Source organism: Amia ocellicauda, chromosome 16 (assembly GCF_036373705.1).
Source record: "Amia ocellicauda isolate fAmiCal2 chromosome 16, fAmiCal2.hap1, whole genome shotgun sequence".
NCBI classification, from domain to species: Eukaryota; Metazoa; Chordata; class Actinopteri; order Amiiformes; family Amiidae; genus Amia; species Amia ocellicauda.
The window spans coordinates 26378303-26405764 of NC_089865.1; the positions used below are offsets into that span (position 1 = coordinate 26378303).

General features: G+C 38.3%; 1 protein-coding gene across 2 annotated transcripts; it reads right to left on the reverse strand.

Moving 5' to 3' along the window:
• Nucleotides 1-7665: 7665 nt before the first annotated feature.
• LOC136711183 (histamine N-methyltransferase) lies at nucleotides 7666-27379 on the reverse strand. 2 transcript variants are annotated; one of them, XM_066687246.1, is made up of 7 exons: nucleotides 27266-27379; nucleotides 18792-18935; nucleotides 17799-17851; nucleotides 13920-14027; nucleotides 12554-12684; nucleotides 9281-9374; nucleotides 7666-8076 (listed from the first exon to the last, which is right to left on the reverse strand). In XM_066687246.1, exons 2-7 carry the CDS (start codon nucleotides 18923-18925, stop codon nucleotides 7724-7726), a joined length of 873 nt encoding a protein of 290 aa, XP_066543343.1. In that variant the 5' UTR covers nucleotides 18926-18935; nucleotides 27266-27379; the 3' UTR covers nucleotides 7666-7723. The 2 variants fall into 2 exon arrangements, with proteins under 2 accessions (XP_066543343.1, XP_066543344.1); XM_066687247.1 differs by lacking the exon at nucleotides 27266-27379 and adding an exon at nucleotides 26939-26968.
• Between the last annotated feature and the right edge of the window lie 83 nt (nucleotides 27380-27462).

Below are 27462 nucleotides of genomic sequence, written 5' to 3' on the forward strand. Positions count from 1 at the left end.
ACAAACAAAAAAACAAAACAATATGACAGTACCTGAAGTCGGGTGCCGTGTGTGTGTACTGACGTCATATCGAAGTGACCGAAAACCAAGTCCACCTGGTCCTAAAAGCCTGCATGTTAGTTATTCTGCTTATAGATGGATTTGAAAGTTCTTTTGATTGTAACATTTGGACCCCATCCCGCAGCTCTAACTATTCGAATTCGATTACCGGCTGTAGGGGATCAAGCAACCGATATGTGTTGCCCACAGGGCGACCCTCGGCATATCGTTGGCATGGTCGGAGACCAGTCGGTCGGGGATATCGAGGATGACCGACGTCGGCATATGGTTGGCATGGTTGGACAGCAGTTACGCAGCAGTTAGTCATGTCCGACTAAAATGCGATATTAGTACAACTGGTTTTACTAAATTGACGTATACAAGTTTAAAATATCAAATGCATGAATAATAATAATTATAACTAAGTTCACCTTCACGACTTATTAAAAGGTTTAAATGTACGGTTTATATGTACTGAAAAGTAGAATATTTAATTGTCTGAAGTACCACGTTGTATGTATGTCTGTGGTTGTCAAAATATCAGTTAAAATATCAAATGATAGGCTTTTTATGTTCTGTATCGCGGAATGGTTTAAAGTTAAATTCAAATGACAATATATAGCCAGTTGGTTAAGTCATTATGTAGCGAATGTATTTCAATTTGTGACTAATTTATCAGAAGTGAAAAACAGAAGTGTTCACATTTTCTTCGTATTGTATTTTTATTCAATGAGCTGGTTTCATTTTTAGATATAGGTTTTATAGTTTTGTTTGTATTCCTAATACGACACTGCATTAGCCATGAACTTAATGGCTACAGAACAGAAGGAAACTTATAACTCATAAATACTTAAAAGCGCCCAATAATGATAATTAAGATTACAGTTATAAGAATTAATACGGCTTGTATTTATTAAATGCCTTGCAGTTATTTGTTGTTTTTCTGTTTAGAATTGATCCAAGTCCTGTCCAGAGGATTCCTGTGTTTCAGTTCAGAACTCAGTCATTGAGAAGCAAGATCAGACGTTTGTCGTTTATTCTTTGAAATGTTTCATCAACTATTTGTTAATAAAATTGGTGCTTGTTATTCCTAAATAATGCTTCTGCTGAATGATTTGCATATACGATCATACATGTCTTACAGTTGTGTTTTGATCTGTGGATCTGTAATTATCCAAGTGGCTTCTGCACATTTACATATTTCATATTAAATGCATTATTTAATTAGGCTTGGTTCTGTTGAACAGGTATAATACGTCACCTTTTTAAATAACTGAGTGTATTGGATCATACACATTTTAGAAATACTCTGTCAAGCTTCCCGCATTCGTGCCTTACCAGGGAGAGAAAACGAAGCATTGACAAAGTGTGATTGTAGTTCTGCTCATCTAAAATATATTTCTACAAAATTAAGAACGGGTTCTGAAAACACTGAGGGGTAGAGGACGAGGACAGCGAAGGAAAGTAGCAACACTACTGCAACACTGGATACAGGATAAGAGCAAAGGATAATTTGGGGGATTTGGAGAAAACACGGATGGACCGACGTCGGGCCGTAGTCGTTTTGCTCATCGGGCGGACGTTGGTCCAACGCTGCTATGCTATCTGGGCTTCTACATGTGCACACATTTCTATTACCCAGCAACCACTGTCTTTCTTTTTAAGCCAAGTGATTAATTAATTTAACTAAGTGAGCAAATACGTAAGTAAATAGTAAGTAAGCAAATTAAATGGTAGTCTAAATAACTAAATTTTTGAGTCTTTTATTGGAACGGGTAAGATACAAAGTTTGATGACTTTTGTTCCTGGAACAGTTGAAAGAATCCCATTTAACCACTATATCTTTGTGATCTTAAGCAAAACATCTGCACATTTCAGAACTTGCTGTATACCCATTTGTGAATGACTAGGCGAGAGCATGCTTTTTAGATAATGCCAAGTATAATTATAAAGGGCGGATTGTCGAGCAGGGGGGAGGGGCGGACAAATCAGCACCACTAGGGCACTTAGGGCTCGCAGACCAAAGTGGCACAAAAAATAAATTAAATACATGAATACACGTTGAAATAAATACACGAATAAATAAACGTTGACATAAGTGTAACATGGCGAGCACTGTCCAACTACGCCACCCTGTTGATTAGTTTAAGGGGTCAGGGTCCCCAAAATCCACTTTTGCAATACCTTCCCCGGGATCTTTTAACCAGTTAAGTGGGTGCAGAAATGTAATGTTTAAGTCTTTATTTTCACAAACAATACATTTAAAAGAGACATACAAATACAATCTATAAAATACTGAACAGAGCCCTACAATTACAAGTTTGATACTCTAAATCACACAAGTGAAGTGCAAGAAAATAAACTAGCACATTCTTGCCTAAAATAATTTATTTTGCGCGTTTCTTTAAAATACACCCTTTCTCCATAACACCACCAGCCGAATATATTATTTTTCTATTTAAATGTCTCCTTTAGTCTTAAAGAATTCATTTTAGTCTCTCCTGATTTCCCTTGCTCCTGCACTGCACCTCACACACACTTAAAATCATTCCAGGATGGCCATCCTGCAACAAACAGAAAACAGGAGTTTTATACTAAAGGAAAAAGCTGTTCCCAATTATCCAATTAATCAATTAAAAAGATTGCTCGTTAGAACCAAATGGGGAGGGGAGATCACCTAGTGAAATAAAGCACAACATAAACCATGGAATGAACTAAAGTGAATAAATATAAAACTATAAATACTGAAACTATGCAAACAAAGAAACATAATTATAACCCCGTTAAATAAGTAAAGATAAATGTCCATTTATTATTATTATTATTATTATTATTATTATTATTATTATTTTCTGTTTATTTTGGCATGTCTAGTTCTCCATAGATTAGTCATCTCTCTCTCTCTCTCTCTCTCTCTCTCTCTCTCTCTCTCTCTCTCTAAATCAAAACCCACAAAGCTCCAAAGCCTGGGCTGTAAATTCAGGGAGGAGCACGCTGTTCTACGTCCACAGTGGTTTAGTACTACCATTGACAAAGAATGGGAAATAACAATAAATGTGGCATGTGAAAACAAACATACATGAAAGATAATTCGCATTTAGAGGACTTTAGAATTACAATTGCAATATAGAAACAGCTTAAGTGTTCTGTTTTGCAAAGTAACACACCTGTAAGACTGAGACAGCTCAACTAACAGTATAATTTACCATCCAATGAAAAGTTATATCATCCATTTCACAATGGCACAATAAACACCAACTATGAGCATTAATATGAAATGATCAACCCTGAGTACATGTTATCTATGGTCTGCTTATTTGTAAAATAAGAGTAAATGGTCAGTAGACATCTCACCTCAGACTGAGCTGTACTCATGTTCTCCGAGTGTCTCGTATAAAGAAGACCCAAGTACAAAGAATTTCACTCAACAGTAAAAAATACTTTGTCAAAAGATTTACTCTATTCCCGCTAGATGTCGCCATCACCCTGCCTTAAATCACCCTCTGCTCCCATTCGCCCTGCACCTCCCAACCTAGTTTTCTGTTCCCCCTGTTCCCACGACGCTCCGTCTGACAAGTTTTGTCAGTTTAGCTGCTACAATTCCTAGCATTCTCCCCGTGCCTTGTCTCGCCTTGGACTATCCGCTTGACTTCTCGATCACGACTCGCTCTCCCTAGCTTGTCTGTTTGCCTGACCACCTGTGACCATGACCACGTCTTCGCCTTGCCCTGATTGCTCGGTCTTGTCGGTATCCGACACACGCCTGTCTGACCATCCCTCAATCACGCACCGCAACTGGGTCCCCTGTTCCCCTGCACCGCGGTACGTCACACAGTGGCTACGCTTGAAATACTCAAGTCCACTGAAGATACTCGGGACCAAACTGGTAGATAAGACAAACATAAACACACACACACACACACACACACACACACACACACACACATATATATATATATATATATATATATATATATATATATATATATATATATATATATATATATATATTAGTTTAAAAAACATAATTGGTCATTTATTAATCCATTCTTTCCCGTCTGCCCAGATATTCTCATCCACATCCATGGAATGTTTTCCCTCGCAATACAGTGGGGGGGGGGGGGAACTGGCATGTCAGAGACATCTTTGGCAATCTTTTGTGGAGATTGCCTGACAGCTCAGATTCAAAATTATCATTATTTTCCATTGCAGATGACCTTACCCAGGGTGACTTACAATATTACTTTTTTTTTTAATCCAAAACCCATTTATATGTCACGGGTACTCAAATTGCATTTGACTACACCACCTGGTGGTAAAAGGAGAGAGCACCAGGACTAGGATTTAAATAGGCTCCTTGCACAAGGATGGTCCTGTGTGGCTTATCTAAAAGCAAATATAATACAATTTAGATTTTTCAACTGATACCTCAGCCAAGCATGTTTTTCTTCCTGTGTCCATTTGTTAGTCAGTCTGCCCATCTTCCACTCTTCTACTAGCACACCTGGTTGCTCTCCTCCTTCAGTGCTTTCCTCAGCTTCTCTTCTGCAGATCTCTTACTTTGCAGGTCCATCCATCTTTCTGCTTGTCTGACATAAATAGCAAAGGTCCCTCCCCATCTACTTAATCTACCTATCGACTTATTGATACCATTCACCTACCTGGCCAATAACCCTCATTCTCACACTGCAACCAAAAATACCCTTGAGTCTTGTCTGCTCAATAAAAGTGATCAATTGATTTGTGAAAACTATTCACAAATTAATGATTAAAGAATCATTAATGATTAGTGATTAAAGAATGTAATAAAGTTATAAAAATCTCCTCCAATATAAACAACAAGAACTAGGTAAATGAAAGCCAATACGTTCAAATAAAAGAAAGTGCTTAGACTGACAGTGGAATATAAATAGTCATGGTGTTAAGAAAAGGTGAGTATGGAGGCAGAAGTTGCACAGACGTGTGTTAATAGATTTAGTTAATTGATACATATAATGCAAAGTTAGTGAACAGAAGAAAAATCTAAATCAAACCCATATTTGGTGTGACCACACTTTGCCTTCAAAACGGTATCAATTCTTCTAGGTACACTTGCACAAAGTTAGGGATTTTGTAGGCATAGTCAGGTTAAACAATTATACCAAACAGGTGCTAATCATCATCAACTCAATATGTAGGTTGATACCCAATCATTAACTGAAACAGAAACAGCTGTGTTGGAGGAATTGAGGAACTGGGTGAGGAACAAACTCAGCTAACAAGGTGAGGTTGCTGAAGACAGTTTACTGTCAGAAGTCATACACCATGGCAAGACTGCACACAGTAACAAGACACAAAGTAGTTATACTGCATCAGCAAGGTCTCTCTCACACAGAAATTTCAAGGCAGACAGGGCATTATACTGCAGTAGAGGGACTCATGGTTGATGTCACACACGTACACTCCTTACTTGCTTTCTATCACACAGCACACACACCCCTGAGAGTCCAACACAAAGTTCCACAGATTCCCCATTGCCTGCCGTTACATACTAATAAGTACATAATAAGTAGACGTTTGTTCATTTGGGCACATCAGTAACCCTTCCATGTTCAGATTTTTGTTTGCACTTGCACTGTGTACCAGTGTACCTTCTTATATTTAGCCTACTTAAAAATGTCTACTGCTTTTACATTTTGTAAAAATAACTAAGACTGGTAGTAGATAAAATAGTAGCATTGATTTTTTTAAAGGAAAATTATGTAGTGGTATCAAACGACTGTAAAATGCATAAATGTACTCTACAAATCAAATGCATCATTTATTTCTTTATTGATTATTTAGAGATTTTTTTGCCAGCTTTATTAAGTCAGAGTGTTAAATATGAATGATTGTGGCCATTTGATACAGGAGTTAACGGTAATCAAAATGCTAATTTCTCACATGTCCAACAGACATGTCCATTGCTGACCTCAATTAATCACAACAGGACAGACTTACTGTTTTGTTTACTTCCTCCTGGTCCCAGAGTAGCAGCACAGCAGCATAAATCAGACATCATAACTCTAAGGTTGCATTTCTGCAGCACAGATTTCTGGAGTTCTGTGCAGATGTGCGCAGCTCAACCAATGTGATAGGTGGAATTCTGCAGAACTGTGCAAATCTTTGTTGCACACAACTCATCTCTGATTCTGTATGGATTTTAAATGGGGGTACAGGGTCTAGATTTTTGATCTCTGTCAAGTTAGGTTTCAGTCGGAGGCATGGCCAGTTTTACTGCCACTGCTTGTGAACAGCTTAGAAGCAAAGTGTGGAGTGTTTGACCACAACAAGAACATTCCGATCATGGCAGTGTTAGATCTTTATTTATCAATATACTTTGCAAAGGAATAATATATTGTGCTAAATTAACATAGTAATGATAATGACTCATCAAGAATGTTTCCAGTCCAAGGCAAGGAAAAGGCTGAGTCCAAGTCCCGGAAGGTCGAGTCCGAGTCCAAGTCTTTGACCGAGTCACCAATCCAAGACTGGAGTCCAGCTCGAGGACTACAAGTCTGCCTACAGTTGTCTCAACTAGACTGCACCAAACTACAGTGGCTCTCAAAACATCTATTACATTTATTAATAGCGATTTTAACAGCTAGACATTTTATAATTACCCATGGGTAAACCATGCCTTCATGCCTTGCAGGCTGCTTGTTGTTATTGTATCCTTGCCTATTTCAGAAATAATTTCCTATACTTGAGTGTGTCTGTGGTGCATCAGTTGAGATTTTGCCAAACCTGCACTTGAAAAGGGATGATTGTGAGGTTCCCCTCCTCACAGCAAGTAAAATTGGGGAGGCATAGTCATTCTTGTTCAGTCCAGTGTTAACAGTCACCCATGTCACTGTGATACTGGTAGTTCAAAAATGTACTCTGATGGATTTGATTGTTAACACTTTACACCAGTTTAGAATTACTGCAACAATAACCAGTGTTGGTGAGTGTTAATTCTTTACAATTTACAGAGTAAATCTGCAAAGGTGTTACAAAGCTAACACAAACAGTGTAACATTAACACTTTGTAGAGTGGGAAAATAAAGACACTTTCTGAGTGTTACATTCTTCCACAGCCACCTGACATCCCATCCAGAGTCACACACCTGCTGGTGCTAATGAAAGACTCCCAATAAAAGGACAATACAAGCAATACCTAGTGCAGTGCAGTGGAAATGTAATGAGGGCATTGTAAGAAGAGCAGCAGAAGAAGAACAGAAGTGTATAGTGTGATAACCTGGCTGTGATCTTAATTTTGTTTTGAGAACCAGCTTTGGATATTAACCCTGGAACAGACCCAGACAACACACCCTCTATGGACCACATGACTATGAGACCACTTGCCGAACCTGTTTGTCTGACTATTTTACTAGATAACCATATTAACAGAAAAAGGCTAGAGAGGGAATCCCAAAGTCACAGATAGAACTTGTTAGGTTTTTTGTCCTGTTCCAGCACCTGACTCTCAGCTTTCTGCTGCAATTGCTGGATCAGTAGGCAAACTTAATCCTTGAACCCCTGGCTCAAAAGTCCCACTCCCAGCACTGTGTTACAATATATATGTCAGAGGAAACACTGATTCACCTGTTCACAAGCAATGCACAATTTGTGGAATGGGAATGCATTTAATGCAGAGAATACATTTAATTGCTCCATTTACAGTTTATGGTCCAACTACCACAACAACCATTGTACTGTTGAACATAATTCTGCCATCGATCTCTTTGCTACACTCAGGGTGATGGAGTAAGTCCATCACTCCAGCTTTAAGATCCTCTGGTGCCATTTTACTGAAGTCAGATACTTGTGTGAGAAAATCAAGTAAGAGCTCCCCATTTTCATCTCCCACAGTAAAGCACTCTGTTATGTCAATGCTTGACGAGAGATCATAACTCTGAAATGTTATACCCTCTGCATCAAGATACTCATTGAGGTAAGTGGTAACATACTGGCCGATGTTAGAATCACACAGTTCACTCTTGTATGTGTTCCTGAGCTTCGCCCATCCGCTAGTACCTATACAGGATAAAATAATGTTTAATATAAAAATGCACCCAAAATCCAACATCTTCCATGAATCATACACATTTCAGTAAGTAAAAATAAGGCAAAACGTCACAGACTTAGCAACAGTATTGTTTTTGTTCTAAGAAGGGATACACCTTAAATTGTATAGTATAGTTTTGTACCAGTAAATGTCCATATAGGAAATGAGTTTTTCAATGTTTTGGGGTTCTTCTGAAAGTCAGTATTTTAAGGCCATTTAACAAGAAAATAATTAGCAAGCAATGCTTTCTTATCAATTATGCAGTAAATCTCCCATGGCAAATTAAATGGTTGGCAACAAAGCTTGCTGCCAGAGCTTCAATCATGTTATTAAATTAAATTAAATTAAATTAAAGGCAAGGTAAAGGTGAACTGCTTCTTCACATTGTCAACAGAAGGGTGTCTTATATAAAATGAGCTATACATTTATATCAGGGGACCAAGATGTCTTAACTGTTGGATATGTCACCAGCCATTACCCATAAAACACATATTATACCTTTTAGTGCTACAATGTATACCACAAATTCTGCACTTTTTCAATACTAAAAGAATCAAACCACCCCCAAAAAAGGGGGTTCAGTACTAAAATTTTTGTTTCATTCGTTACGTCTGTCAAATGTGTCTCACGTCGTCATGACATGGTTGAGTAGCTAACGTTATATGAAAAAACAGAAATGCAGTTATTATGATAAATTGACATCCTTAAGTGCATCATCGTAAGACTTTATAAAAAATTCTCACTCACACTATGTCTGGGCAGCAGTCTATCACCATCTTTCAATATCTCCTAAAAACCCACCTCTTCAACCTTAACCCCCTTCACCCCCCCCACCCCAAATTCACACACTTCTATGTTTTTCAGCTCACACCCCTCTCTTCTTTCAAGTGTCTTAGTGTTTAGTGTTTGTCTTGATTTCTGTTCTTTGTTTAAAAGTTTTTAAAAATTGTAAAGCATCTTTTGGTCCTTGAAAAGCACAATATACATCCATGATTTAAAATTTGTATTATTATTATTATTATTATTATTATTATTATTATTATTATTATTATTATTATTATTATGTTTCTGTTATTCTATTATTATGACTATCAAGACTCTAATTAAATGTTTTCTGGAGACTAAATAAGTACATTTAAAAACACATTATACTATAATTGTAGCTTACTGTACCAGATCCAAGGATGAGAAGGAGCTTGCCAGTCTGGTTCAGGAGACTTCGGAAGAACTTGACTCTAGCACCGGGGTCAGACTCGTAATACAGCATCTAAATATTTTTTAAAAAAAATTTGTAAATCTATTCTAAAAATCGTTCTAAAGTATTCTAAGACATATTAAAAATAGAGAATTCAAACTATGTGGAAATACATTATAGCTAATTAAATTCTCTTAAAACCATGAGGGCAAATACATATTGGGATCTTGCCATTGCCAAATTAAAATTCTCATAAAAATAATGGAATACTCATTTTGCATTTCGATTACTAGACATGAAAGTAAATACACATACATCTCATACCTCTACCATTAGCTTAATCATAGCATTAACTGTTAATATCTATATAGTTATTTCAATATATAATTTCTGCCCATAATTATTATATAAAGAATTGAAGATACACATGACAGAACAATTACAGTAAAATACTCTAAATTTAGTTTTTTTTTTTAATACAAAGCACTAATTTTAAATTTTACATAAAGTTTCACTTATTTAGTGTGCCCGATTTTTAAAATGTATATTTCACCTTAGTTCAGACACCCGATCCTCGAGATTCTACATTCATCAAAGCACCTAGTAAAATATTTTTTTATGCAATCGAGGTGAGTGGGGGCCGCCCCTGTAGCTCCCGGAAACAAAGGCACATGCATTGAGCCTTCACGATATAGCCCGCATTGCAGTCTAGAACAACTACTGCAGGTCCCCGCTAGAGGCATAAAAATCTTTATCCTATGCTTTCCTGGCCCCCCAGAATCTGGCATTCACTTGCTTCAGCCAGGGAGCTGAGAGTAATATTGCTGTAGCAGGTGTATTGTGGCTTCTGGAGGCGGCGCATAGCTTCCATACAGAGCGCAATACAGGCTGCATGAACCTGTCCTCATTCTATTATGTGTAAATATACTACATATACAGTGAGGGAAAAAAGTATTTGATCCCCTGCTGATATTGTACATTTGCCCACTGACAAAGGAATGATCAGTCTATAATTTTAATGGTAGGTGTATTTTAACAGTGAGAGACAGAATAACAACAAAAAAATCCAGAAAAACACATTTCAAAAAAGTTATAAATTGATTTGCATGTTAATGAGGGAAATAAGTATTTGACCCCTTCGACTTAGCACTTGGTGGCAAAACCCTTGTTGGCAATCACAGAGGTCAGACGTTTCTTGTAGTTGGCCACCAGGTTTGCACACATCTCAGGAGGGATTTTGTCCCACTCCTCTTTGCAGATCCTCTCCAAGTCATTAAGGTTTCGAGGCTGACGTTTGGCAACTCGAACCTTCAGCTCCCTCCACAGATTTTCTATGGGATTAAGGTCTGGAGACTGGCTAGGTCACTCCAGGACCTAAATGTGCTTCTTCTTGAGCCACTCCTTTGCTGCCTTGGCTGTGTGTTTTGGGTCATTGTCATGCTGGAATACCCATCCACGACCCATTTTCAATGCCCTGGCTGAGGGAAGGAGGTTCTCACCCAAGATTTGACGGTACATGGCCCCGTTCATTGTCCCTTTGATGCGGTGCAGTTGTCCTGTCCCCTTAGCAGAAAACCCCCCCCAAAGCATAATGTTTCCACCTCCATGTTTGACGGTGGGGATGGTGTTCTTGGGGTTATAGGCAGCATTCCTCCTCCTCCAAACACGGCGAGTTGAGATGATGCCAAAGAGCTCGATTTTGGTCTCATCTGACCACAACACTGTCACCCAGTTCTCCTCTGAATCATTCAGATGTTCATTGGCAAACTTCAGACGGGCCTGTACATGTGCTTCCTTGAGCAGGGGGACCTTGCGGGCGCTGCAGGATTTCAGTCCTTCATGGCGTAGTGTGTTACCAATTGTTTTCTTGGTGACTATGGTCCCAGCTGCCTTGAGATCATTAACAAGATCCTCACGTGTAGTTCTGGGCTGATTCCTCACCGTTCTCATGATCATTGAAACTCCACGAGATGAGATCTTGGATGGAGCATGGAACAGTTATTTTGTGTTTCTTCCATTTGCGAATAATCGCACCAACTGTTGTCACCTTCTCACCAAGCTGCTTGGCGATGGTCTTGTAGCCCATTCCAGCCTTGTGTAGGTCTACAATCTTGTCCCTGACATCCTTGGACAGCTCTTTGGTCTTGGCCATGGTGGAGAGTTTGGAATCTGATGGCTTCTGTGGACAGGTGTCTTTTATACAGGTAACAAGCTGAGATTAGTAGCACTCCCTTTAAGAGAGTGCTCCTAATCTCAGCTCGTTACCTGTATAAAAGACACCTGGGAGCCAGAAATCTTGCTGATTGATAGGGGATCAAATACTTATTTCCCTCATTAACATGCAAATCAATGTATAACTTTTTTGAAATGTGTTTTTCTGGATTTTGTTGTTGTTATTCTGTCTCTCACTGTTAAAATACACCTACCATTAAAATTATAGACTGATCATTTCTTTGTCAGTGGGCAAATGTACAAAATCAACAGGGGATCAAATACTTTTTTCCCTCACTGTACATACATAAATAAATACACAAATGTACAAATAATGGCTCCTTCAAGACATCACATGTTTACAATGTAGCCTATCCATTTGCCTCTCCATGGGAACAAATGAAAGGCGACAAATGTAGCACTGTATATGGAACTGAGAGAATAAGGCTAAAGCAAGTGAATAGCGGCTTCTGGAAGCGTGGAGCACATGAGCTAAAGCATGCCGTGTGCGGAACCTGGAAGCTGCGACATGTAAGGCTGAAACAACGGCATATCAGCTTCTGGAGGTGCGGATCCAGAGGGTTAAAACAAGCAGTGTGCGGCCCCTGGGAGCTGAGAGAAATAAGGCTGAAGCAAGTGAATGCCAGATTCTGGGGGGCAAGGAAAGCATAGGATAAAGCAGAGTTTTTATGCCTCCAGAGGGGACCTGCGGTAGTTGTTCTATAGACTACAATGGGGGGCTATATCGTGTAGGCTCAATGCATGTGCTTTTGTTTCCAGGAGCTACAGGGGCGGCCCCCACTCGCCTCGATTGCATAAAAAATTCTTCTACTAGGCACTTCGATGCATGTAGAATCTCGAGGATCCAGTGGTTCAGAACTACCTGAAATACAGAAAATTAGAAAACTTGTGACTGGTAAATAACTCAAAATTGTTTATCTGTGAAGAATCAATGAATATAGACCAAAAGCTCTTGTAAATTATATATTGTACACCTCCCCCCTACCACCACCACCCCACACAGGCTGGCATGTCTAGACCTGGATCATATGAATGAAGTCCATCTTTGTGGTGATGTTTTTCTCTGTCCGCAGAAGTTCATATTCAGATGACGTCATCATGTGCCATGTAAAGTTAATGTTTTCAAGGTCTGGAGTCTTGGAAACTAATTCTAGAAAATATCAAATATGGAATATCTCTAGACTGGGTTTAACAAATAAAAACAAAATGTCTTATGACACCCAGATGAGTAAGGTAAGAAAAGCAAGAGACTGGCTATTTTGGCATCAGAATGGTGAATGAGTCCATATTTGATGGTACACAGAGGTAGTTGAACACACCTTCAAAGTAAGTCTGATAAAGTTAAGAGAAATGGACATGACAGAATGATACATTTAATGAAATCACTAATCATGAGCACAAATGCAAATATAAACAATACAAACAAAGCTGAACTTAAGGGAATTATAACTGTTCCGTTATAACTGTTTCTGCATGACTGCCTCCCAATGTGCCCCCTAATGTGTATTGCAGGAATAACTCTGGGAACCTCAGGACACTCCATTCGTTCTCTTTACTGGGAACAGTGTCTGGAATGTTTGTGCTCTTAGTACATGATTTAGAATCTATATAGCACTGTTGCCTTCTTGACAAAAGTTTACCAAGAGTTTCTGGGGATGAAGCAGATGGCTTAAGATTTTGCACTCAAATAAACAGCTGATCCTGCAGGACCTGTTCACACTAATGTTTGTATCAGTTTACATAGATGGGATGAATTTCCATTGATGTGCTCCACACTTACATAACATTGTTCCTTTCATGATGATTGTTTTATTCTAATTTGAATATTCAATTACGCATACAAAATTCCACAAGTTAAAGTCCAATCTCCCCAAATGTTCTTGGATATTGTCCTGATTTACATGGGGTAAACATACATGGTTGCAGGCAGGGGGGTCTCTGGTATCAATAGCGTAACAGAAGGTTGATGAAGATGAGTGAGGACACAGCCTGTCTAACATGCTTTTGGGAGGGGTGCGTAAATTACATTCAAGAGAGATATTGGTGAGGGCTGTATTGTCACATTGTATGCTAATAGGCAGCTGCCATTGGCTTCTCTGGTAGGTGGGGTGGTCACTCTGGAAAGTGGAGTTGGACTCATAAAAATGTAATTGTCCATCAAGTCTTTGTATCAGTTTTTGCCTTGCTGTACCCAGTATACCTGTATACTGTGCTCTATATTATTGACAATAAATCACATTTAACCTGAATTGTCTTAGTTCCAGTCACTTTTATAGGAGGTTTCATTCTTACACCAGCATAAAGTTAAACCAGAATATTCAGGAAACATCATTAAAATGTATATAACAGCAAAGTAGCAAAGTTTAGTTTTGTAAGGTGACATACCTTTGTAGTTGTTGATCATCTCACCACTAGGTTCCACTATTTCATTTGTAATAGAAACTCCAGGGTGTTTACTCTGTAGCTGAGAGAGCATTTGGAGATCAATTTTACCTGAAGAGAAAAATATACATATAGCTAATATAGTATATAGTAATATATCTTACTTGCAAGCACAGTATTGCAAGGTCAGTATTAGAAACATTTTGAAAATATGGAAAGCAGAAATATGCAGTTAAAAATGTTTTAAAGACACAGCAGCCTCACAATGGGGCTGATTCTGGCAGCCAAAGACAGAGCAAATCCCACGTGTCATCCTTTCATTACAGGTATAAGATCATTGGTTCCTATCATTTAGACTTTGGGGACTAAATTGTACATTGCTTTACTGGACTACTGCCATTGCAAAGGCAAGTAGTAGACTATTGTATTTCTCTACCCAACACCTTAAAAATATATTTTATGATCACATACATAAAAAAAATATATACGATAGATAACAGTTTTCTGTATCTTTATATTATAAGTCTGGTAAGTATAGACCTTTTCCATGAAAACATACATGAAATGAGTTTGAGTAAGAAATACAGCAAAATTAATAGGAAATATAGTCTTTGACTAGGTTAGAAATAATGATTTTTAATTGAAATAATAATTGTGTCCTTCAAACTTTTCTTTCGTCAAAGAATCCTCCATATGCAGCAATTACAGCCTTGCAGACTTTTGGCATTCTAGTTGTCAATTTGTTGAGGTAATCTAAAGAGATTTCACCCCATGCTTCCTGAAGCACCTCCCACAAGTTGGATTGGCTTGATGGGCACTTCTTACGTACCATACAGTAAAGCTGCTCCCACAACAGCCCAATAGGGTTGAGATCCAGTGACTGTGCTGGCCACTCCATTATAGACAGAATACCAGCTGACTGCTTCTTCCCTAAATAGTTCTTGCATAGTTTGGAGCTGTGCTTTGGGTCATTGTCCTGTTGTTAAGAGGAAATTGGCTCCAATCAAGTGCCGTCCACAGTGTATGGCATGGCGTTGCAAAATGGAGTTATAGCCTTCCTTCTTCAAGGTCCCTTTTACCATATATAAATCTCCCACTTTACCACCACCAAAGCACCCCCAGACCATCACATTGCCTCCACCATACTTGACAGATGGCGTAAAGCACTCTTCCAACATCTTTTCATTTGGTCTGTTTCTCACGAATGTTCTTTGTGATCCGAACACCTCAAACTTTTTTCCAATGTTCCTCTGTCCAGTGTCTGTGTTCTTTTGCCCATCTTAATCTTTTCTTTTTATTGGTCAGTCTGAGATATGGCTTTTTCTTTGGAACTCTGCCTAGAAGGCCAACATCCCAGAGTCGCCTCTTCACTGTTGACATTGACACTGGTGTTTTGTGGGTACTATTTAATGAAGCTGCCAGTTGAGGCTTCTGTTTCTCAAACTAGACACTCTAATGTATTTGTCCTCTTGCTCAGTGCACTGGGGCCTCCCATTCCTCTTTCTATTCTGGTTAGAGCCAGTTTGCACTGTTCTGTGAAGGGAGTAGTACACAGCATTGTACGAGATCTACAGTTTCTTGGCAATTTCTTGCATGGAATAGCCTTCATTTCTCAGAACAAGAATAGACTGACGAGTTTCAGAAGAAAGTTCTTCTGGCCATTTTGAGCCTATAATCAAACCCACAATTGCTGATGCTCCAGATACTCGTCTGCACAACAGTTTTCAACTGTGCTAACATAATTGCAAAATGTTTTTCTAATGATCAATTAGCCTTTTAAAATGATAAACTTGGATTAGCAAACACAACGTGCCATTGGAACACAGGACTGATGGTTGCTGATAATGGGCCTCTGTACGCCTATATAGGTATTCCATTACAAATCAGCCATTTCCAGCTACAATAGTCATTTACAACATTAACAATGTCTACACTGTATTTCTGAACAATTTGATGTTATTTTAATGGACAAAAAATGTGCTTTTCTTTCGAAAACAAGGACATTTCTAAGTGACCCCAAACTTTTGAAAGGTAGTGTATGTTACTCTGAGTGAGGGTGTCTGCTAAAGAAACCTGAACTGTCAAATTAATATGTAAAAACAAGTACAGTTAAAATATTTACTGCACTGTAATCTGAACTTGATTACTATGAAGTTTCAAAAATAACATCCATGAACAAAAAGTCCCAACTACAAAAAATTTTACTGTGGAAATATTGCAATCTGTAAAGTTCAGCTTTTACTGCTTTAGCCCATTTCCTGGCAGGCCAATAAAAGAAGCTGAACACATTATTTGACATATTTCAACTTTGTATTGGATTCATTGAAGCCTAGGAAACCACACTGTGATCTAAATATTAATGAGAGAAGGCCAGTCCAGATTCAAAATCTCAACAGCAGCATCAGTGCCATTTTTTATGATCTAGAACAGTGGTTCTCAAACTGTGCTACCACACAAATCTAATAATGGCGATCTTATCTGAATTTGCAGATATAATCAAGTTAATAGATAGGACTTTATCAATGTTATGGTTGGTTTCTCGCATTAACTTTTGTTGTCTTTCTAATCAGAAGCACTGCCCAAGGTGGAGGGGAGGATGATTTAACTCGTTTCCATTGGAACCTCATCGAAACATCTTTTTATCAAAGCTGACTATAGGCCCCTGTGTCAGTTACTCAAACATTCCCCTTCCTGTTTCCTGTTTGTATATAAGGTGACGCGCACACAGGAACTTCCTCTTTGCCTCTTTCGCCTTGGACCTCTGAGACGCAAGATAAAAACTCTCAGTGTGTTTTTGTCTAAAACCACAAAACTGCGCATTTCGGTTGGCTGGCTGTACTAATTTCTCTGTTTACCCACCGATTCACTACATTTGTCTGTCTGTGTGTGTCTTTTATTTAACTAATATCTCATGGCTGATTACGCTCTGAACTTGGCCGCTCCTTATTGTGGTCAGTTGAGCGAGAGATTCTGCTCCTGTCGTTAGCAGTGTTTGTTGCCCCACTCTGTGTATAGTTCCTTTGACAACAGCACCAGTAGAGCTTGCTGTCACCTCCCTCCTAGCTGTGCTGGTTGAGCAGAAGATGACTGCTCCTGTGCTCTGCGGTGGCTGCATATTTGTTGTATCCATAGGAGGTTATCCCAGTGTCTGGCTAGCCCGCTGTGTGTATATTTTCTGATGACAGATCTGAGGCCTGCTCCTAACTGTGTTAGTCGAGCTGGAGGCCATTGTGAGGCTGAGGGCACAAGAGTGTTTGTTGCCCCACTCTGGTTTCATTCTGTTAATTTGTACTGTAGTCTGTGGCCCGTTCCTGGTTGTGCCAGTGGAGCAGGAGGCCCCAAGGGGCCCCTGCAGCCTCTATCTAGAGTTAGTTAACGAGGCCCCCCTAGAAGGTAGGTTGCAGATACAACCCCAGTTATCTGAGAAAAGAAGCACTGCCCAAGGGTTGCAAGGTAGTGCGGGAGTCCTAGCTCCCGGCAAAGTTCCTGTGTTAGCGTCACCTTAAATACAAAGAGGAAACAGGAAGGGGAATGTTTTGAGTGACACAGGGGCCTATAGGCTGCTTTGATAGAAAGATGTTTTGATGAGGTTACAACGGAAATGGGTTTATGCTAAATCAAATCCCTTCTTTCAATGGATCGTTGGCTGAAGAGTCGCTCACTTAAAGGAGTTCACAGTATTCCCACTGCCTTGACCTCTAACAATCTTCAACTTGATAGATTAATTGATTTCAAAGCTCATTAAACAATTATTAACTGACACTAAGATACTTCTTACATTTCATGGTTATCAATAGAATATTTTGTACAAATATCTAATGTATTATAAGTGTGACAATTACTGTGACACTCTTATAAATAAAAATAAGCATCCAAACTCACCCCCACCACTTCCAACACCCATGACATCAATGCTGGATTTTCCATCTCCAATTCTATATATAAAACAGATTATTATGATTAGCATTATTATGAAAGCTGTTTGCTCATTTCATTTGATACTGTTATTAAGTGAAACAAAAAAAAATACAAGTAGATTCTTATTTTGAAGGTGGATATTAATATGTTCAGTACATAGCCTTTAAATGATCTTGGAAACAATCCAAAGGCTTTCTGAAAGCTGGGAGTGAATGCTTCCATGTTTAATCAATGTGCCCATGCAGTTTATAGTGAGGTAAGCACTAGGCCTACATCAAAGAAAAAAGAGAGATAGTGGTAAGACATCTTCTACACTCCTCCCACTAAATACAGATTGTATGCAACATTGGCAGCTTTAAGAATGAAAATAAAATAAAATAAAGTATATTATCTTGGTTGACTTTCTTACATAACTGAGTGGAAGACAGGGAGAGCAGGATGAGAATAAAGTGATTTTGTGTGTGTGTGTGCATCTTATTTAAGGTGTTTAGTAGACATTTTCCAAACCAACTCTTTATAATGTCTTGGCTGTAGTGAGAGCTGAACAGTAATTAGCAATCTGGAGATTCATGAATTTAGAAATAGTACTGTTGTCTCATTCTATTTTATAAAAAATAAAGATTTGTCTTGACAATAACAATTTGGTTTTAGAATCCAATTTATTTGGAAACATATATTTTTATATCAATCAATACAAATTGATATTGATTTTATATCAAGTATCAATAAAAATGTCTGTGAATTATTTTCAAGAATTGTCAATAGAATAAACAGAATTCCATTACAGGACACAATCTATCCTCAAGAAATTAAACTGAATTAAATTGATTTCTTCTTCCTGTAATGGCACAATTAAGGTAGTAATATAGCTATTTTTAAATACTAAATCACAAGAATTCAATGCAAAACAATCAGTCACAAGGGGAAACATATATTCTCTTATTAATTTCTTATTACCTTGCAAGTATATCAGGGAGAGTCCCATTAATAAATTTCTGCATGCTCTGGTGTTCTGATGAGCGATCCAGGAACAACTGAAATGATCTGAGGTATCGGCTTTCATTGTTTACCAGTTTCTTCAAAGATGCCATAGCTTGATTTCTGAGGGATTAAACAAAAAGAGTTATTGAGAGTTTCATATGCTGGCAGATTAAAGCCCTCTATTAGAATGTCTGTACCTCTCTGAAGTCGGTTTTAGTTTGGTGCCATTAAAATGGAAATTATCAACAGTTTGAAGTGTAGAAGCCAATCAGTGGTAAAGGGATTGAAATATGGCCTCAATGGCTAGTTGCACTCTCCTACCCTAACACGCTGTTCCTTTTTTAAGTTTTAAAACCTAGGGTGTCAAAACAGTCATTCTGATGTCTCCATTACACCAACTGAGCTTGTTTCTTGGAGTATTACCACGACCCATGACTGACAAGGTGGGCTGAGAAGAGGACAGAGACCACACTCCAGTCAACCAGCAAGCTATTGGAGAAGCAACATCCAAATAAAGAAAGATTTATGTTACTCTGTGTTGCTCAGGCATGTTTATCACCCAGCCCATGAACCAAATGTGTATAAACACAAATGTGTCTTAGCAAGAAAAAAGAAAAAACTGTAAAGCCTTCTATTTATAATATGTCTGTACCTCCCTGAAGCAAGATTCCATTATCTATAGAAAACAGATTGCTCAACTAGCTCTTGATTTATTTGGAGCTGTAAAGGATGTTGAGAGGATGGTGATGCTAAGATACAGCAAAAAGTTGTAACTAACAATTTGCCTTTAATTTATTGTTGCAGTTATTGTTTTTATGAGAATTGTTGATTGCTTAAACTGGAGTGTGGCTTGTTTACCTTGCTGAATACAGCCCTGTCATCTAGTGACACCCATACATAGAACCCACAGCAGTCATATTCTCTGAAAGCACTGGGTTGATATGCAGGTTACCACAATACCTTATTAATACTGCAATGTCTACACTCTGAACTATAGAAATCCCAATACTCTCCACCAGATGTCACCATTGTCTCCATTTGCCCTAGTTCCCTCTGAATCATTCGATTATTGAATTAGTAACCATCAATTACCTCACCTGCCACTCATCCCCTTGGTCATCAGTCATTGTATTTATACCCTCTCCATCCAACAATCTTATGCAAAGTCTTGCGATCTCCTAGAGTTTCATTTCTGCGTATTCTCGTTCCTATGTATATACTCCATGGTGTTTTGATCTTGTGCCTTCTCCCATGACCCTTGAATTCTGGGTTCTCCCTAATTGGTGTTGTTTGCCCAATCATTCTACCTCTCGCCTGATTAAACCACTTTGTCTATCAGATCCCCTTCATTGCTGAGTTTGCCGGCCCAAGACCTTTTGCCTGTTTCTGGATTCTCTACAGCTCCGCACCTGGGTCCTTTTCCCCAGTTTGCTACGGCTTTACAAATATGAACTCAGATTAGTGCTGAGGTTGATCTGCATGATTTTACTTGGAGGCTTTAATTTTTATAGATTTAGGTTTATTAAAAAAGTAAATGGAGATCATGCAATTGAAGAGAGAATAGAATAGATAAAAGAAGGATGGATAAGATTAAAAGAGAGAGAGAGGGAGAGGGAGAGATCTAGCCAACTGCTGATGACTGTGACAATGTTTGTTTCTGCACTGCACTATATTTATGATACAGCCATGGATTATAATGTGATGTGTTCCAATTGATAGACTTAGCTTTAAATTTTGATCTGCCTAAAATCAACGGAGTGTATTTATTAATTTTAATTGTTTAAATGTTATTTTTTCCAATTGCAGCTGCTAACTGCTAATCTGAAAGCATACATTGATCATTGATGCTGTTGGGTTGATTGCTTCTGCTGATTTGTTTAAATCCAACATGTGCCATTTATCAATAGATGTGTATAGAGCATGCTTGTGCTGTGTGTGTGATACATTTGTGTTGCCTATGTTGTGGATATTGTATGGAGCAACATACTAAAGCTATGACTACTGCTATAAGGCTTATATATATATATATATATATATATATATATATATATATATATATATATATATATATATATATATATATTCATTCCTGTTTAGGGTATACCTTTTGTTTCTAAGCTAGTTAATTGTGTACCGAATTTTCGAACTGATTCCTCTGATTAATTAAAAAAAATATATATATATATATATATATATATATATATATATATATAATTAACCCTGCAAATTGCTTCTTAATATTGGGGTCCAATAGGGTTTAGTGGCATGTATGTTATTGCCTATGTGGGTAATTGTTGTTCTGTCTCTAGGTCCTATTAACAGTATATAGATTTACCAATTCATGGAAAGATTGTCTGTACCTACCTGGCACACAACAGCACATACTGTTACAACATAGCATATTATAGGTGGCAACCTATACACAGCTAACCTCCATCTGGCAGTTTTATCGTTTTATCATTTATAATTCATAAGGAGCAATCTGAAGATTAGTTACTGACATGTCCATAGTCCGCAGGGAAAGGCTGACTGGGTTTAAAAGTTGAAAAGGTTGAAATCTATCTTTAGAATTAAATACAATCTGAATATTAACGCTTAAGGACATCAACCTAAACAAACACTGTACTGGGTCACTAACAAGTTAGTGAGTGGAACAAAATTTTTTATGTCAGTAATTTTTTCAGCGTATTGCTAAATTCTCTGTATAACATCAAAACACACTCTTATATATTAATAATTTAGGTGAAACTTAAATACAGTTCAAACTGAATAGGGTCTACTACTCATAGTAACATTTGATTATTAGTTATAAGTGTCTCTAAATAAAAATCATATGCACTGCCTCCATAAATATAGGTATTAGATACTCAATTTAAAATGTATATAGAAACTTATGTCAGCATTTAGGTGGCATTTTGTTGCCAGCAAGGTCTGTGTGAAAGGGTTCATGCTGGCATTTTGACACCAGCAATGGACCTATTCTAAATGCTAGCATTTTTGCCGCATCCCATCTGTGCGAATGGAGCAAGATTAGGAATGCCGGCATATGACACATCACGTTCTTGCGTTGTCGACACAGTATGTTAGCTAACTGGCATAACCAATCAGACTACGGGTGTTTTTTCATGTTTTGACCACAACACAACCATGTTAAGCCACCTTTGACCAAGAACTTGTGACTGTGACCATAACAAAAAGCGGACTGGGTCATTTTAAAATGGCGGCGGTTGAAAATAATATAGTTGCAGCAATTCTGAGTGTTATTGATGGTGATGGTGATTGGTGATGTATGTAATGCTAAATATTGTCACACGCATGTCAGATGTTATATACCAATAAATCATGCAAAATATAATATCTCTATACATAGGCAAACTGCATTACAGTGTACACTGAGTGGAATTTATAAATCAATTCTGGGAGCGAGACAACTCCGATGTCTTCACTCACTTCTGGCCAAACAGTATAAATACCCCCTTTATCCACACCACCCCCTAGCATTCATCTCGTCGCATCCCCCCACCTCCCCTGTCACCGCCTCTGCAGCAGCTCCTTGGCTTAGTCCCTTTCCCCCACACAAATCGGTGTTGTCTGGCTACTGGAAGGTAGTTTCTTTTGAGTTATTTAATTTGATTTTAAGGCAGTAATATCAAACTTTAAACAATTAAAAATATATATTTTTTTTTCAGATTTGCAACCCAGACTTTTGCTAGATACACACAATGTAATGTCATGCTTTTCATCTCATTTATTTTAGTTGATTTAACTTTGCTGTAGTATATGTCAAGACCACACATAATGCCTCTTTTACATGACCCTGAACCGAGAGCTAAGTCTCATACTGGATTCACTGGTTCAAATGATCTGCTACCGCTGGATCCAATGACCACATCCCAAAAACACACCATACAACCTGATGACCTGGTCATAGTGTGAAAACATACCCTAGATTGATGTATCATTTCCATTTCCCTCCTGATTATTTGTTCTTGGTAGTGAGTATGAAACGAACCGGTACCCTGCTTAGAACCAGTAACCCATTAAACACAATGGAAGGAAACTGGCAAAACAGGGAAATTACTGAACTTTACAAATACATCCAGGAGTCTGTGTCTGCTCTCCTGAATCCAACAGCTTCTGTAGCATCTCGTTCCCAGTGCTACAGCACTATTGTCGGCATTCTCTGTTTTGTGTAGGAAAGCCAGTGTGAATGTGGGTGCAATTAGAAAAAAGCAGTCAGACATTGCCTGCATTTTGCTGGCATTTCAGTGTGAATGGGGCTTAAGATACCTCTATGGTCCAACTACACCTAAGCTACCCAGAATGTTTTAGACATTGTTTTGGAAATGTTTATGAAACCTAAGTCAGACTGGGTAAGAGTTTATCCTAATAAATACATAAATAATGTAAGTAATGTGAAAGACCTCAGGTCTTGTCAGAAATGTAAATACAATAAAAGACATATCAGCTCTACATAAATATATTTATACACCGATCAGCCATAACATTATGACCACTGACAGGTGAAGTGAATAACACTGATAATCTTGTTATCATGACACCTGTCAGTGGGTGGGATATATTAGGCAGCAAGTGTCCTCAAAGGCGATGTGTTAGAAGCAGGAAAAATGGGCAAGCGTAAGGATCTAAGAGACTTTGACAAGGGCCAAATTGTGATGGCTAGACGACTGGGTCAGAGCATCTCCAAAACTGCAGTTCTTGTGGGGTGTTCCTGGTCTGCAGTGTTCAGTACCTATCAAAAGTGGTCCAAGGAAGGAAAAGCAGTGAACCGGCGACAGGGTCATGGGCGGCCAAGGCTCATTGATGCACGTGGGGAGCGAAGGCTGGCCCGTGTGGTCCAAATCAACAGACGAGCTACTGTAGTTCAAATTGCTGAAAAAGTTAATGCTGGTTCTCTCTCCCCCTACAGTCCTTTGGTCTTTGCGGAGAATGCTTTCCACGTGCACATCCGGGACACTGCCCTCTGCTGACTCGACATTATGCACCTTTTGTTTAGAACTGTATAAAAAAGCAAACCGGAAGAGATCTGTAAGAAAGCTGTTTGAATACGAGGCTGCCTCACATTTGCTCTGTTGTTCTTTCTGGCCGGCTTGCAATAAAACTTATTTTCCATTTGCACAATTTGTCATTTTGTCCTTTTAAGAGGGTTTCTTCATAATGTGAACTTGGTATAATCCAAAGTGATTCAAATATTGTGGGAGAGGTTCCAAAAATGTCAAAGGAAAAGCAAAGGTGGTTATGAATAGAACAGTCATCCTCCCTTAGCCCTAGCAGCAGATGTCAGGCAAGTGAATATTATGATCAATATGAATACAGACACACTGGAAAAGATCTCAGATACTATTGTAGGACATGTTATATTCTGGTAATATGATTGTGACTGGGAGGGCTCAGCGACGGCCTAGCGCCGCCCCGGGGCTAGGGAGGGCTAAATCATCTGAGTCTCTCTTGGCTTGTCACGAACAAGCATCCCCTACCTGGGTGCCTGCAGGTTTGCCGAGAGGGACGAGCCTCTCCTCTAATCAGCCTTCAGCTCTCATACAGGCTGTTTCAGTGTCATAAGAAGGCTTTTACCTGGAAGGTTTGTGGTCTAGTGGTGTAGAAAATTGCTATTTTTATGCTACTTCATATAATGCATTCAGCATTTGCTTTCATGCAGACACCATTATGAAAGCCATTATTGTGGCTATGAAGTCTAAACACGGTTGCAATTGGGTTTAGATGGGTGGCCAGAATGTAGAACTGTATTTGACTATTGTGCTGAATGCTGTCCAAAGCATCTTTGACACTGCTAAGGTAGACTCTTTCAGCCCTGTGGTAGTGTGCGTATTGGGTTCCAGGAGACATATGGCCTAACTGTGTTTATGTTGGTATGTATGCATTTATTTTAAGTTAATATTGTTTGTATTTAAATGCATGAGTTATAGAATCAAATCAAATGCAAATTGTGATACTCTGAAAAAAAGTGTGATGCCTTTCCTTATTTAACTGTAAGACACATTCAGGACAAATAGTGCATACCCGTTACGTGACCTACTTTCAGGCCGCCACCATCTTAGTAGACAAGTTCAGCCCTGACTGCAGAAAGTTAGAATGCTTAAAAAAAGATAGCTTCTAAATCTGTGACCAAAGCTAAGGAAAAAAGTTAAATAATCATGATAAGTGATAAACGGACAAAGTAATTTAACTACCATAAAATTAAACTGAATCATTATATTAAAAAATCATAATGTTATATTAGGTTTACAGTTAGCATTGTATTTAGAATAAATATAAAACATTATTAAGATTGCTTAAAGAATACCAGTTGTGAAAACGAAAATCACATGTTATATTGTTGCTGTTGCTTTCATTTTTATTATGTAAATAACAGTTGTAAACAAAATATTTTTGTTTTTATTTTAGCTTATCTGCAACTTGCCTTGAATTTGGATGATTATGACTTGTAGCAAAGTTTTGCAGGCTAGTTTGCATCTACACTGTTCAATATAATCAGTGTCATGTTCAATATGATAAAGTTTTCATTATTGAATAAACACATTTGTTTTCCATATTCTGGCTATACATGTATTTATTTATATGAATCTCCTTTGATTGGTATTTGGCAAGTTGATCAGGATCTTGGCGGTACGGATTAATAAACTGTCAATGATTAGATAACAGTGCAGATCCTGATCAGAATGTATACATGTGCGGGCTGATTTGGATTCACACTGACTGCTTCACAAAAAATCGTCGATCTGGAATTCTTTATCTATGGTGTTCACATTGCTGTTCAAGGCTTCATTGTCTAATCATAACTTGACTTTCGCCTCCCTTACCAAGAGGGCAGCAGCATTTATAGTCGCATTATACAATCAAATTAACATGTCCCTCTTGATCACCGCATCGTCTCGTTGTTCCACAGTCACAAACATCCTCCCGCAGCAGCTTTTCAGATCTGCGCTGAGCTAATTCTGTACAGATTCCTGCAAGAGACGTCACGCAGCAGCTCTCGAAGAACCGGAATCTCTTCATGTCTGCACAGAACTGCCCAGAACTGCGGAATTGTGCGCTACACGAACTCGACCACAGATCTAGAGTGCCTAGATGGAATATTACGTAATTTTGGTATAAGAGAGACGCCATCTTGTCCAGGAATTGTGCTGTATACGATGCTATGCTAAGAAAGCTATGAAAGCGATTACACTTTATTCACGTCGTTTTATTGTGTATTAGTACAAAGACTCGTTGAGTAGGGGGGCGTACATCTCACCGGTAAATACATAATATTCAGAGTGCATATATACTTACTAGGTATATTTACAATCTTGTTGTTTTACATTTACATGTTTTCGAATAAGTTTAAGAAAACGGAGATGGGTCAAGCGGCACAGTAGAATGTCCAGTTGCTATTCATTTTATTTTACAACTATTTATGTATTGTTTATTAGCAGGCCCCGTTGCTAGCTTAACTGAAAATGTGCATGCCATTTTATCATTGTGCACATAATACTGCTCAGTGGAAAAATGTTGCCAGATGTACACACAGCTTGCTGCAACACATACCGCTGTAACGTTAACTTGACCTATATGGTTGGGGAGATGCAGCAATTTTACGCGTGGCTATGTGCACGGTTGCGGACCGCGGTATCAAAGTAGTATCAAACGTCAAGCTGACTTTACCGCGATGCAACACAGCGGCTGAACTGCAATGTCACAATAACACCAAAATTAATTGTCACATTCGACTTTCCACGGTTTGCTTATGAAAAAAAAAAATAACAAAATAGAACTTATTTGCATCACGGCATCGAGGTCTTCATTGTATAAAACCATCCCGTAGTGCTCACTAGTTATGTTGTTACGGGGGGAAAGCAAGTCTGCAGAGGGATCATCAACAACACCTAAGGTCCAGTGAAAAGAACATACAAGCGAGGGAAACGTGTATGTACACATTGTGTATGTAGATCGACGAGCCGATGGATAAATATAAATCAATGTGTAACCTATGTTTCTGCATTGCGAGCCTATCTTAATGAATTTGGTGTTGTCATAGGTATCAGTGCTGGGAGGGACGTGTTAGTCTTATATACACGGCAGGAGTGGATTTAAATACTTACAGACGAACAGCTTCTCAACAAGATGTCGGCCAAATCTTAAAATTTGACACGTCACTTATTGTACACGGGTAGCCTATATGTATATGGGACGCACAGCATACATATTTTACACTAAAACACAATTAATACATAATTAATACTATTTATTGTTAATATATTACTATTTTTAATAACCTAGAGCCCAATTTAAAGTTATTGAATATCCTACTATCGATAGAAAAATAAAACATTATAAAATGTATATATACAATTATAACGTATCAGTGTATAATACTTAAATATAGCCTAATGGCCTACATTTAGAAATAAAATAAAAATATGACTTACCTGTACTACCTTTAAAATGCTTTGTTCTTCTTAGAAACGTTAACTGCTTCTTGCTTCTTAGAAATTTCAAATGCTCTTTATTTTAACGCGGGCTCGTTTCCTGGAGGTGACGGTGATTGGATAAAAGAAATAACCCAGGGGCTGCAGCACATATACCCCAATGACTGCGTTACAATTATAACCCAGCACTTTGCAGA